A 15,396-nucleotide genomic window follows, 5' to 3' on the forward strand; every position below is an offset into this window, starting at 1 on the left:
CGATGGGTTCGATGACGGTTTGGATGTACCGTGCACTATTCCGTCTCCCCTCGACGATCACCAGTGGTGTACGGCCAGTGTAGGAGATCGCTCCCCACACCATGATGCCGGGTGTTGGCCCTGTGTGCCTCGGTCGTATGCAGTCCTGATTGTGGCGCTCACCTGCACGGCGCCAAACACGCATACGACCATCATTGGCACCAAGGCAGAAGCGACTCTCATCGCTGAAGACGACACGTCTCCATTCGTCCCTCCATTCACGCCTGTCGCGACACCACTGGAGGCGGGCTGCACGACGTTGGGGCGTGAGCGGAAGACGGCCTAACGGTGTGCGGGACCGTAGCCCAGCTTCATGGAGACGGTTGCGAATGGTCCTCGCCGATACCCCAGGAGCAACAGTGTCCCTAATTTGCTGGGAAGTGGCGGTGCGGTCCCCTACGGCACTGCGTAGGATCCTACGGTCTTGGCGTGCATCCGTGCGTCGCTGCGGTCCGGTCCCAGGTCGACGGGCACGTGCACCTTCCGCCGACCACTGGTGACAACATCGATGTGCTGTGGAGACCTCACGCCCCACGTGTTGAGCAATTCGGCGGTACGTCCACCCGGCCTCCCGCATGCCCACTATACGCCCTCGCTCAAAGTCCGTCAACTGCACATACGGTTCACGTCCACGCTGTCGCGGCATGCTACCAGTGTTAAAGACTGCGATGGAGCTCCGTATGCCACGGCAAACTGGCTGACACTGACGGCGGCGGTGCACAAATGCTGCGCAGCTAGCGCCATTCGACGGCCAACACCGCGGTTCCTGGTGTGTCCGCTGTGCCGTGCGTGTGATCATTGCTTGTACAGCCCTCTCGCAGTGTCCGGAGCAAGTATGGTGGGTCTGACACACCGGTGTCAATGTGTTCTTTTTTCCATTTCCAGGAGTGTATTTCAGATTGTCCTCGTGCTCCGGCTCCAATGATCACGTCGTCAACGGTATATTAAACACAATGCTTCTCTTATTTTTCAATCCTACAGGACAATTAGATATATATTAGTTTTCTATGAAAAAGACAACAGCTTAAATCAGAAATCCTCTTAAAATTGTTGAGACACCCATGGCCTCACTGTAAACAACTGTTGGTTATCTCTACAGATAGAGAACGCACCGTGCTGTTTTTTTTTCGTTTTTTGCTTGCTATGGCAAGGTTTCAATTTTCCGTTGATGAGAGTTCATTAGGGATACAAACCGTGATTATTAACACAACGTAATTTTATTCAGAGTCAGCGGAATTAAAATTCCCGTCCGACGATTCTGATTCATATTTTCTGTAACTTTTCTAAATTACTTTAGAACGAATGCCACAAAGAAATTTTAAGCGACGCTTCGGCTGATCTGTTCTCCTCTTCATCAATATTTCAGACTGACCGGAGTCACCATTCATATATTCTTTTCACATTTAAATGATTGTCTGAGTAATCATTGTTCTTTTCTACCCAAAGAGATGATCTCAGACCAGCGGCTTCCGTGTGCTTGTACTCTCCTTCTGACTATTAGTAATTTCGAACGTTAGGTTCACAATCCTTCAGTTGAAGCACTTAATATAATTTGAACAAGCGAAAGAAACTTCCATCTCACTGTTTTTGCCAAAGAGTATGATCATTAAAGATTTCTAATATGTCGCGATGTTTCTGCTTACGGAAGTTAAAGTTAATTCAGTTCGCTCGAGTGGAGTTCACATGCATGCTTGGCCATCGAGATTTAGATTTACTGTGGTTTCTAGGAAGGTCACATTCGCTTCCTCCCAGTATTCCTAATCAACTGGTTTTGTGGATTTGGCATCTACCTTTTCTATTGCTATTGTGGTCGACGGAACTTTCCTTCCTGGTGCCAACTTTCGAAAATGCAGATAGCTTTGGTGTAACGTTTGTGCCACACTTAGTGAAGAGAAGAAGGTTATTAAAATATAACACCATTCCGACACGGGGTCAACGGTGATGAATCACAGTCTGGATGAGTGGAGAGCGAGAGAGAGGGAGAGAGAGAGATTTGAATCCGGCTCATCCTTTCTACATTTCCATTGCCATATCCAGTGCATGCATAACGACGATCGCTCAGTGGTATGACGGTTGAGCGTACGTTGCTTGATGAAATTTCCTTGTACAACTTCTGGCTCCGTGTCATACCGGGACAAACAGATAACGTCTTCAGGGTGGCGTAATAGATACGTCTCGAGTAGAGAGAAAGAGCGTATCTCGAACGGTATCTCTGTGACATAAGACTGACGGGGACTATTTATACTCGTGCTGCGTGCGCTCACCAGTCAGCAGTCAGCAGCTAGCAGCGAGTAAGTCAGCAGCCATGGACAGGTACGCAGGCCGCGTCGCTCTGGTCACAGGCGCCAGCGTCGGCATCGGCGCAGCCATCACACAAAGTCTGCTCCGGCACGGACTCACCGTGGTGGGGCTGGCTAGGAGAGTCGACAAGGTCAAGGTAAGCTGCACTAGCCGCTGCTCGCCGCTCCTGTAGCCCTAGACCAGGCCCGGGAAAGATTTGGGGAGATGAGTCTGCTCACCTCTCCGGCTTCCCCCAGCACTACGCTATTCCGAGCAGGTGTATCAGTGAGGTGACTGTATGCTGAAAGCTACACACATGATAAACTTAGGAATATACACTACTGGCCATTAAAATTGCTACACCAAGATGAAATGCAGATGATAAACGGGTATTCATTGGACAAATATATTATACTAGAACTGACATGTGATTACATTTTCACGCAATTTGGGTGCATTGATCCTGAGAAATCAGTACCCAGAACAATCACCTCTGGCCGTAATAATGGCCTTTATACGCGTGGGCATTGAGTCAAACAGAGCTTGGATGGCGTGTACAGGTACAGCTGCCCATGCAGCTTCAACACGATACCACAGTTCATCAAGAGTAGTGACAGGTGTATTGTGACGAGCCAGTTGCTCAGGCACCATTGACCAGACGTTTTCAGTTGGTGAGACATCTGGAGAATGTGCTGGCCAGCGCAGCAGTCGAACATTTTCTGTATCCAGAAAGGCCCGTACAGGACCTGCGACATGCGGTCGTGCATTATCCTGCTGAAATGTAGTGTTTCGCAGGGATCGAATGAAGGGTAGAGCCACGAGTCGTAACACATCTGAACTGCAACGTCCACTGTTCAAAGTGCCATCAATGCGAACAAGAGGTGACCGAGATGTGTAACCAATGGCACCCCATACCATCACGCCGGGTGATATGCCAGTATGGTGATGACAAATACACGCTTCCAATATGCATTCACCGCGATGTCGCCAAACACGGATGCGACCATCATGATGCTGTAAACAGAACCTGGATGACGTTTTGTCATTCGTGCACCCTGGTTCGTCGTTGAGTACACCATCGCAGGTGCTCCTGTCTGTGATGCAGCCGCAAGGGTAACCGCAGCCATGGTATCCGAGATGATAGTCCATGCTGCTGCAAACGTCGTCGAACTGTTCGTGCAGATGGTTGTTGTCTTGCAAACGTCCCCATCTGTTGAGTCAGGGATCGAGACGTGGCTGCACGATCCGTTGCAGCCATGCGGATAAGATGCCTGTCATCTGGACTGCTAGTGATACGAGGCCGTTGGGATCCAGCACGGCGTTCTGTATTACCCCCCTGAACCCACCGATTCCATATTCTGCTAACAGTAATTTGATCTCGACCAACGCGAGCAGCAATGTCGCGATACGATAAACCGCAATCGCGATAGGCTATAATCCGACCTTTATCAAAGTCGGAAACGTGATGGTTCGCATTTCTCCTCCTTACACGAGGCATCACAACAACGTTTCACCAGGCAACGCCGGTCAACTGCTGTTTGTGTATGAGAAATCGGTTGGAAACTTTCCTCATGTCAGCGCGTTGTAGGTGTCGTCACCGGCGCCAATCTTGTGTGAATGCTCTGAAAAGCTAATCATTTGCATATCACAGCGTCTTCTTCCTGTCGGTTAAATTTCGCGTCTGTAGCACGTCATCTTCGTGGTGTAGCAATTTTAGTGGCCAATATTTAACGTTTGCAACACAGTACAACTACTTTTATAAGCAGGATTTCATCACATGTGCTTATTTTCACTTTTTTCTTTCAAAGCAACAACTTTTATAACACGTAATAAATCCGGAAATCATGATCCGTGATAGTCACACCTGAATGTTGCTACATTGTTGTCAATTGCATAAAAAAATTATGCACCCATGTGTTGTACCAAACACTGAAAACACTGAAATACTTTAGCGGCTTGTCTGTACTATCGAGGACATTACTCTTGGGGTGACATTTTATAAAAGTCTCGTAAATACCTGGATTGGATAAACAGGTTGCTGAGAAGGGTGCTATACTGTACATCTGTCAGCTCAAGTTGGAAGTAATGATATGGTAAGATCCTACGGGACCAAACTTCTGAGGTCATCGGTTCGTAAGCTAACACACAACTTAATTTACCTTAAACTGGCTTACGCTAAGGTCAACAGGCACACCCATGCCCGAGGGTGGACTCGGACCTCCGACGTGGGAACCGCGCGGACCGTGACATGGCGTCTCAGACCGCGTGGCTATCCCGCGCGGCTGGAAGTGACGAGGTACATTAGCAGCCAAAAGCGAGAACGATCTGACAAATAAATCGAAATCTGTCCTCAGTCATGCAATGTTTTGGTATCTCTTTGGGAAATTGTGATGAAGTGTTTGAGATAGTCATGTCTGGCCCAGGAGTGATTGCCTTGACTTGCAGGAAATGTTCCATATCATGAACACGAAGCTGATTTTTCCATAGCAGTACTTTTGTTTGATCGCATCAGTCTTGACCGCCATATGTCACCAAATGATTCTGCCCTTGTATTAAGACACTTGGGGAATTCAAATAATACTCTATGTTTGTGAGCTAACTTCCCAAAGATGTTCAGGCTCACATGCGGTTCCTCTTCGTCGAAATGTCTCGGCTCAAACTCGTCTAGGGGTTGAACCGCAAGTGTCGCATTACGTGCCCTAGTTTAGACATTTGTGACCCTTTGGTTAAATTGTCTGGCTGATGGCAAGTTTGCGAAATACAAAATTAACATAACATATAATGACAGTAATAATAATATTGGGAACCAAATTAACGACCCATAAATCATGTAGGCCACACAGTTGCGATTCGGTTAGAATAATGTTTATTCAGAAAGAAAACTAACAGCGAAAGTAGTCGTATTTAGAGTTACTGTTACACTCGAGCGCATACCTATTTGATACAGTTTGATCATTCACAATCTCATCGCGAAACACAAGTCCAATAGTCCGCCTCCTTAACTACACGAGAAGTTGGAGTTCACACCAGGCGCGCGGCTGCTCACCGCTCAGAGACTAAGTCCCGCGATACCACACAACGCGAAATTTTCTAAGTTGTTTCACTTCCTAGCTCCCTAAAAACCGACCTTCCCCTCCTCCTGCACTGTTTACTTTGGTGTCTTCTAGCCGAAATGCCCGTTTTCGCGTCCCCATCCGAACTGTCCCCTTTGGTGTCTCGACCAGAACTGCCCTCTGCCCGTACCCGGCCGCGTTTCCCGTGTGCCGGACACCTTCGCTCAACTGACTAGGGCAGTTCCCTTTCCTGAAGCCGCCCATCTGATTCGCTACAGCTTATTCTACATCACATTACATTTTAATATATTTAAATAATCAAAGCTTGACCACTTTCACGTTCTTAATAAAGTAACAATAATATCCATTACATAATAAACGTTAAATTCTTTTACATAAAACCAACACAATTTCCTTCTCAGCTTTGAAAGCCTCTGCCAGTATTCTTGCACCAATGTGCTTTCTGATAAATAAATAAAAAACAAAAGTAACTAAACTTTACAAAAAATATTCTATTACCTAATGATTCAATAAGGTGTCATGCTGTCGTCGTTCAATGTGTTTTGTTTGGAGAAAAAGATGATCTGATGCTTAACTGAAAATATTAATCATTTAAATTTACTATATCTTTTAAACAAATAAAGTTACAGAGTTGATATTTACAACATTTGCCATTTTAATGATGCGCTTCTATATGAAATGTTGATCGTTAAGATCGATCAAAGCATTCAGATTTTAGCATTCAGATCTTTGTTACAAAACTTGTTAATTTCACTTTAACAGTGAATCCTAAACTATTATAGATATGATCAGTATTCAAGTTTTATTGGGATCACCATGAAAATTTATGGAGGATGGCAGATTAAAAATACTGTGGCTTGATTCCCTGAATTGCTACAGAATTAAATGGTTTCCATAAATGTTTCCCCTTTATGGCCGTTCTTAGGTCCGCCATATTTAACACTGCTACGTCTCCTTGGCTTCTGCTGGGTTTCCCTATGACGCAGGTTCTCGTCTGTCTCACTCGCACACTACAGCGCTTAGGCCTCAATAGACAATAGACGCCTGTGAATTTCCCCATCTCGTGGTGAATCTGCGCCCTTTGTGGCACGCTGTTCTGGGCGACAGGGTTCGTTTCACAGTCCCTGAAGGCTGTCTCTTTCGGCCATATACTTAAACGAGAGCGAAATGCTTGTTAACTCACATGTTGACTACAAAAGATATTGTCAGCACTCTGCTTACCCTCAACTCAGTTTATGCCGTAATGGCTGCCTTCAGTTCACTCAGCATTCGTTGTCATTCGTCAGAAGACAAGAGCATCAAATTGTCTTTGTGGTTGGTGTTGTAATGATGTTCCAGTAAGTGCTTATCCATATTAAGTATTTTGCACGGCTTTAATATTACACGAATAGTGAGGCAATTTCCATTCGGCACTGAGCGATATGGCTTTTCCACTTTTCATTTTTTAGACATAGGTATAGACGCTATAGTATTACTGATACAGAACGTAAATCTAGTTTAACGCAAGTAGTATTGTCAGCAAACTGCTTGCTGTATGACAAGGTAAATGCTTTGCTCTAGCGACGTCCGTCTGCAGCCTTCATTCTGTTCTTCCTCCTCACCCCTCAACCGCACTCGCCGCTGCGCTCGCGGAACGCTGTTTGGCCATGCCTGTCCTAAACTGTAAGCATCCATTTAAAGTCACTTAAAGTGCGTCTTAAAGCGAACTAGGAAAAACCCGTGTGTTTATACGTGCCGCAAGGCGCACATCAATATTCTACTGATAGCAAGTTATCTAGACATCGAGTACCAAAAGGAAATTGGACACTCTTGATTTCTCTGCAGTCATTGCGCTAAATACGGCGGCAGTGAAGTAAACGATCAATATGGGTGAAAAAACAGAACTTCTTTTAGAGGACTTATCACTGAAATATTGTTGTTGTTGCTGTGGTCTTCAGTCCAGAGACTGGTTTGATGCAGCCCTCCATGCTACTCCATCCTGTGCAAGCTTCTTCATCTTCAAGTACCTACTGCAACGTACGTCCTTCTGCATCTGCTTAGTGTATTCATCTTTTGGTCTCCCTCTACGATTTTTAGCCTACACGCTGCCCTCCAACACTGTATTGGTGATCCCTTGATGCCTCAGAACGTGTCAAATGTTCAAATGTGTGTGAAATCTTATGGGACTTAACTGCTAAGGTCATCAGTCCCTAAGCTTAGCCGGCCGCGGTGGTCTCGCGGTTCTAGGCGCGCAGTCCGGAACCGTGGGACTGCTACGGTCGCAGGTTCGAATCCTGCCTCGGGCATGGATGTGTGTGATGTCCTTAGGTTAGTTAGGTTTAAGTAGTTCTAAGTTCTAGGGGACTGATAACCACAGCAGTTGAGTCCCATAGTGCTCAGAGCCAGCCCTAAGCTTACACACTACTTAACCTAAATTATCCTATGGATAAACACACACACCCATGCCCGAGGGAGGACTCGAACCGCCGCCAGGACCAGCCTCACAGTCCATGACTGCAGCGCCGGAAATCGCTCGGCTAATCCCGCGCGGCTCAGAACATGTCCTACGAACCGATCCCTTCTTCTAGTCAAATTGTGCCGCAAATTTCTCTTCTCCCCAATTCTTTTCAGTATATCCCCATTAATTACGTGATCTACCCATCTAATCTTCAGCATTCTTCTGTAGCACCACATTTCGAAAGTTTCTATTCTCATCTTGTCTGAACTATTTATCGTCCATGTTTCACTTCCATATATGGCTACACTCCATACAAATACTTTCAGAAAAGACATCCTGAGACTTAAATCTATACTCGATGTTAACAAATTTCTCTTCTTCAGAAATGCTTTCCTTGCCATTGCCAGTCTACATTTTATATCCTCTCTACTTCGACCATCATCAGTTATTTTGCTCCCCAAATAGCAAAACTCCTTTACTACTTTAAGCGTCTCATTTCCCAATCTAATTCCCTCAGCATCACCCGACTTAATTCGACTACATTCCTTTATCCTCGTTTTGCTTTTGTTGATGTTCATCTTATATCCTCCTTTCAAGACACTATCCTTTCCGTTCAACTGCTCTTCCAAGTCCTTTGCTGTCTCTGACAGAATTACAATGTCATCAGCAAACCTCAAAGTTTATATTTCTTCTCCATGGATTTTAATACCTACTCCGAATTTTTCCTTTGTTTCCCTCACTGCTTGCTCAATATACAGATTGAATAACATGGGGGATAGGCTACAACCCTGTCTCACTCCCTTCCCAACCAATGCTTGCCTTTCATGCCCCTCGACTCTTATAACTGCCATCTGGTTTCAGTATTGCCTCACGTGTTCCAAAGTTTCTACGGAATCCAAACTGATCTTCCCCGAGGTTGGCTTTTACCAGTTTTTCCATTCTTGTGTAAGGAATTCGTGATAGTATTTTGCGGCTGTGACTTATTAAACTGATTGTTTGGTAATTTTCACACCTGTCAACACCTGCTTTCTTTGGAAATGGAATTTGCATATTCTTCTTGAAGTCTGAGGGTATTTCACCTGTTTCATGCATCTTGCTCACCTAATGGTAGAGTTTTGTCAGGGCTGGCTCTCCCAAGGCTATCAGTAGTTCGAATGGAATTTTGTCTCCTCGCGGGGCCTTGTTTGGACTTAGGTTTCCAGTGCTCTGTCAAACTCTTCGCGCAGTATCGTATCTGCCATTTCATCTTTATCTTCGTCCTCTTCCATCTACATAATAATGCACTCAAGGACATCGCCCTTGTACAGACCCTCGTCTTTTTACGTACTTGATCCTCTGCTGCCTTCACTATTTCATCTCTCAAAGCTACTCTCTTCTTCTACTGTATTTCTTTACCCTGTTCTTGTCAATCGTTTCCTAATGTTCTCTCTGAAACTCCCTACAACCTCCTGTTCTTTCACTTTATCCTGGTCCCATCTCCTAAATTCCCACCTTTTTGCACTTTATTGAGTTTTAATCTACAGTTCATAAACAATAGACTGTGGTCAGAGTCCACATCTGCCCTAGAAATGTCTTACAATTCAAGACTTGGTTCCTAAACCTCTGTCTTACATTTATATAATATACCTGAAACCTTCCAGTGACTCCAGGCCTCTTCCACGTATACAATCTTCTTTCATGATTCTTGAACCAAGTGTTAGCTATGGTTAAGTTACGCTCTGTGCAAAATTCTACCAGACGGCTTCGTCTTTCATTCCTTACCCCCATTCCATATCCACTTACTGCTTTTCCTTCTCTTACTTTTACTACTGTCAAATTCCAGTCCCCCATGACTATTAAATTTTCGTCACTATCTGAAAATTTCTTTTATCTCATCATACGTTTCTTCAATCTCTTCGTCATCTGCGGAGCTAGTTGACATATAAACTTGTACTACTCTGGCAGGCATGGGCTTCTATCTCCGCTACAATAATTTTTTCACTATGCTGTTGTAGTAGCTTACCCGCGCTTCTATATTTTTATTCATTATCAAACCTACTCGTGCATTACCCCTATTTGTTTTTGTATTTATAACCGTGTATTCACCTGACTAAAAGTCTTGTTCCGCCTGTCACCGAACTTCACTAATTCCCACTATATCTAACTTTAACCTATCAATTTCCCTTTTTAAATTTTCTAACCTACCTGCCAGATTAAGGGATTTGATATTCCACGCTCCGATCCGTAGAGCGCGAGTTTTGGTTCTGCTGATAACGACGTCCTCCTCAGTAGTCCTCGCCCGGAGATCCGAATAGGGGACTATTCTACCTACGGAATATTTTACCCAAGAGAACGCCATCATCATTTAACCATACAATAAGCTGCATGCCCTAGGGAAAAATTACGGCTGTAATTTCCCATTGCTTTCAGCTGTTCGCAGTACCAGCACAGCAAGGTCGTTTTGGTTAGTGTTACAGGGCCAGATCAGTCAATCATCCAGACTGTTGCCCCTGCAACTACTGGAAAGACTGCTGCCCCTCTTCAGGAACCACACGATTGTCTGGCCTCCCAACAGATACCCCTCCGTTGTAATTGCACCTACGGTACGGTTATCTGTCTTACTGAGACACGCAAGCCTCCCCACCAGCGGCAAGGGCCATGGTTCATGGAGAGGGATCACTAAAATATTGCAACAAAAATACAAAATTTTGTTAAAAGTAAATAACAGTTTTTCACTGTAGACAATATACTACGTTTATTCAGAAATCTCAATTTAATTGTGTATTAGAGACGCTTCCATTGTCGCATGTATATCCAGATAACTAAAGCTCTTAAAAAAAAACTTTCTGTACAAAAAAAAATACTTGTGACCAGTATTGAGGTTTCAATGGCATGCCTTCCTCTCCTGTATCGTGAATGCAGAATTCATATTTTCTTTTTATTTTCCATCAATGTTGTCGGCGTCCCACACACTTAACATACAGCACATTTCGAGTAGTGTTGTATCGCATTTGGTGCCGATATAATACTATTCACTTCTAATGTCAAAGACACATAGACTCTCTTAAAACCGTCCGTAGCTCGTGGACCAGTGGCTAGCGTTGCTGCCTCTGGATGACGGGGTCCGGGGTTCGATTACCGGGCGGGTTGGGGAATTTCTCTGCCCGGGGACTGGGTATTTGTGTTGTCCTCATCATTTCATTATCATCGTCTTCATTCGTGACAGTGGCTAGACTGGACTGTGTAAAAATTGGGACTTTGTACGGGCACTGATGACCGTGCAGTTGAGCGCCCCACAATCCAAACATCATCATCATCATCAGTTAAAACCCTCTCCTGCTAAATACGCCAAGTTGCCACATTCTGCCTTTTTCTTCCCGAAATAACTATGTCGGTGCGGGCCGAGCACTGCTGAAGCTGTGAAGCATGGTCGATAGCACGCCATTAGGTGAACGCTTAGGCAACTTTCGTGTAACATCGGATGCGCTTTAATACATGGATATAGCCTCGTCCTCGATTCCGTTCAGTATGCTACAATAGGATGGAGGAAGGAGTTTAGACAATACGTGAAACTCCACAGACTCTTGTTGTACGAAAAAACTAACGTAGGACTATATAGTTATGTTCTATCTAAATTTAGACCTTGGGACCGCGCTAGGCTGTTCTTCTTTCATTATTGGCAGTAAGCAATTAAGCTAGCTTTATGCTCTCTTCAATAGTTCTTTGTCTGCTCACCTTTTCTATCCTCGCTTCTACTGTGCGTCATCTTCAGTGTTCCTGGGACTCATTTACTTGAGGGAATACTTGTTTCCGCATTTTGTTCAGTCTTCAGTTCTTGCTTCTTTGTACCAATTTCTTATAGGTCTTCATGCATTTTCCTAAGCCAGTTGGGTTAATTTTTCTAAATTCTGTACGATTTTTCCTGGAATTCTGCTAGGACTCATTCTTCACCTCTACCACTATAACTTTATTGTACGTTATTGTTTATTTCTGTGTGACTTCTTAATTTAAATACTTCTACAGTTCGTGTACTTGTTAATATCTTCCTCACAATATTTCTTTTCTTTTCCCTGATTACTTACTTTTCTTTTATTGATCATAAAATTAGTATTTATGTTACATATGTGCATTCTGAATGCATCTATGTCTCGCAGTGATGAATTTTTGCATTTACAAAACAATTTTTTAATGCAAACATATTTTGTTAAGTCAAATGCTAAGTATCTCCTTTGTAGTCTTGATCTGATTGCTTCTTTATATAAGGAGAGTCTTTCTTTCAGGAAGCAGTTACGAAAATTTATTTATTTGCAGGCTACTTTTGGATTATTACAGCTCCATCAAGTTACTGACACAAATTTTTGCATCGAAAACAGAGTTATAATATTCTAAACAGGTTTGCAAATGAATAAATTTTGGTCGTCGATTGATGAAAACTTTTTGCCCCTCTGTAAACTAAGACTAAGTGCCTGGCCTATACAGTTGAATTCGAAAGGAGCATGGTTCCAGGCAACCTGTGCGTACCTAATGTAGCCTATTCAAGATCTGTCTAAACCAGTTCAGTAGAATACGTGGTCCCTGAAAAAGGGCACAGCTGATTTCCTTTTCCATCCTCGTTCAGCTGAGGCAGTACCCGGTCTCTAATGATCCTGATGTCAACTGAAAATTAAACTCCTTTTTCGACGTGCGCTAGACCCTTGGCAACAGGTTAGTGATCGGCATACAGTTTTGTTGCAGGGATGTATTTAACGAAGCCATTCGCCGCCATCTTGTCCAACATTGTTGTCCAGCAGCTGATTACCTAAATATAGACAGGGCGCTAGGTTCTAGCCTCGTTTCCTCTGTTGTCTCTTTTTCCCTGCCTTGGTAGTACTGTGAGTACATCTCCTCGCCACAGGTCCTGTCTCGCTTGAAGGTTTTCCAACTGTGTTACCTACACGATAAACTTTTATTTAGGCCGACTATGTAAGAGTTATGAACATTGCACATATTTAAAATTTCTTCATTTCTGCCAGTACACGCCTTCCATAGTGAGAAATGTAGAGGCCATGTTCCAACAATTTGCACAGGGAGGGGAATGGTTTAGATGTCCACATGGGCACACAGATGTAGGTTTCCGGTGTGATTTCCGATGGTCCCTTTGGAAGGGTACGGCCGATATCCTTCCCGTTCCTTGCGTGGAAGTTCCGAGGTCTGTAAAGAGACAGACTGGGATTTTACATTAGTTATGCTGTGGGAATAGCATAGGCCTATACAAAACAAGAAAAACTACTAGACCTACTCAATTGAGGAGATAAAAAATACTGTTAAGCTGCAAAGCAATATAAATCTGCAAACCATGACGACGAAAAGAAAACGTACACGGTAGAACGACTAATTACTTAGCAAGCTCAACATGTTAACATTTTCTCTGCGTATGTAAGCTAAGAAAAACTAGTAAGCGAGTATGGCTCCGATGAGATACTTGAAGTTTTTTCGTGGATGTTCCGTTCTCGTTTTCAAACCAGTTTTAATATTTTGTTCACTAAAATTCCACATCATTGTAGTCTTTCTGTAAATAATCACCACGTTAGAGTTTGGTTAGAATATATGCTTTACCAGACATGGTCGTGGAACTGGAACCACAGGGCACACTGACATTTTGCACATTTACAAAGTGTCATCAGGATTGGGCGCTACATTAAGTGCGAGAAGAATCGAGCAAAGATCTGGTCCCGAATCTTGGGATTTGTGCAATGACAACTAGCAGCGAAGTAACCGACCAGGCTAACAAGAAGTATTTTCAGCACTTTCAGTTTCTTCAATTTATGATACTGTTTTCTTCTTTTCAGATGATACCACTACGTTCAGTTTACAGAAAAATTTATAACTTACAGCAAGGCATTTAACACAAATAAATTTCATTTAATTGTATCTATAAAGGAACAGGTTTTTGCAATTCGTTATTATATAAATATTACTGGCAAGATAGTTTTGGATATGATAACAAGCACCACCATCTTGTTCTACGTATTTTAATATCATCTCTGACACTTGTTTCTTTCTGCTAACCATAAACAGTAACTCCACGATGTTCATGTAATATTAAATTTTTTACTGGTAATCTTATTTTTGTGTAGGCACTGGCACTAAAAGATGCTCCTGGAAAGTTGTACGCTCTAGAAGGAGATGTCAGCAACGAGAAAAGCATCCTTGCTGCTTTCAAATGGATTAAGGACAATCTGAAAGGTGTCGACATCCTCATTAACAACGCTGGACTTGTCGTAGAGAGCGACCTATCATGTAAGTAAATATCGCAGTTTATGAGTTTGTTTCGGCATCTCAGTGAAGCAAAACATATTTGTATTCAGTTTGGCAATATCAGTGGATTTGGTGTGTTATAAATGCTATGCTTTCCGATATAAGCTTTTAATGCTGTCATACTGCATCATATATATTTGTATTAATACGTCTGGCGCATTTTATAATATCTGATAACCGATGAGATGTCACAGGGAGTTTCTTTTGTCTACTGCTGCCATAGACAAAAAAAAAAGCATGAAGTGTCGCTGTAGGCATATCCCATTAGTGTTAGAACCTGAGTATGCTTCGTAGAAAGAACCTTACAGTTTTATGCAGTTGCCCGAAAGATCATAGATAAATTGTCGTAAATAGACTGTAAGAAGTTTCTTAAGATAAAGCTGTGTATACATTTTTATATTAGTTATTTACATTAGAGCTGGATATAGCACTATGCATCACTGACCGACCATAATTATATTCGGAGATTGAACTTTGATTTTTGGCATCTCGCTTTTATTTTCAGTGGTATGCAAAATTTCATCATGATCATGAAATGAGGAAATTGTTGTTGGACATTACTTCGCAGAAATAAGAGTAAAGGCTAATTACCCTTTGGATACTACAGTGTATTTATCAAGAAATTAGAAAGTGGTGAGACCGAATATAAAGTTTACAAGAAAAGAAACTGAGCCAAAAAATATCTTTCGTCGACAGCAAAAGAGTGATGGTTATGGATAGCACTACATGTTTAAGTGGTGTTCCGTACTCTACATGAAATCGTTTAAAGGCTCTTTTGCAGTAGATCCCAGTTCCCGGAAAAAAAATTGTGCGTATGTGTGGAAGACATGCCAAGCTTGGTCCTTCGCAGTCAGCTACAGAGATAATGGTGGACAATCAACGTGAAAGAAGCTTTGCTCAGCGAAATAATTCATCAGAGCAGTTCGAAACTGTAAGACATTATTGTACCTGGAGAGCATCTGCATAGTGCTGGGCGTTAACACTCCGAAAAGAACGGGAATACATTTGTGAAGAGTATGTAACCTGCTAAAATGTTTAGGTTCAGCCACTTTTACGAAAAGAATAATTGGCAACTTCGCGGAGATATAAATCATTTAAGTTACCTTAACGTGCATATCTTCTTTCACTGATTTGCTAATGTACAATATTCTGAGATAACTCCTCACTTAGGCAACAAGTGTTGGTAGCACAAAAAAAGTTCACTGTGTGCAAAACTTAGGGATCAAAGTAACATTCACATGACGGGTTACTGCTAACTAGTACAGCTCCATGAAACTTGGACCACACTTA

The 15,396-nt window shown here is 43.1% G+C and overlaps 1 protein-coding gene across 1 annotated transcript in view; it reads left to right on the plus strand.

Annotated features, from left to right (window-relative positions):
- Positions 1 to 2,330: 2,330 nt before the first annotated feature.
- The window catches only part of LOC124596208 (dehydrogenase/reductase SDR family member 11-like), a 29,982-nt gene continuing 16,916 nt past the window's right edge, over positions 2,331 to 15,396 (plus strand). Inside the window, exons 1-2 of the mRNA XM_047135262.1 lie at positions 2,331 to 2,476; positions 13,926 to 14,088. Of these exons, the coding sequence (XP_046991218.1) occupies positions 2,345 to 2,476; positions 13,926 to 14,088 (295 nt within the window). The 5' untranslated portion in view covers positions 2,331 to 2,344. The remainder of the gene's footprint in view (positions 2,477 to 13,925; positions 14,089 to 15,396) is intronic.

The sequence above is a fragment of the Schistocerca americana genome, chromosome 2 (assembly GCF_021461395.2).
Source record: "Schistocerca americana isolate TAMUIC-IGC-003095 chromosome 2, iqSchAmer2.1, whole genome shotgun sequence".
NCBI classification, from domain to species: domain Eukaryota; kingdom Metazoa; phylum Arthropoda; class Insecta; order Orthoptera; family Acrididae; genus Schistocerca; species Schistocerca americana.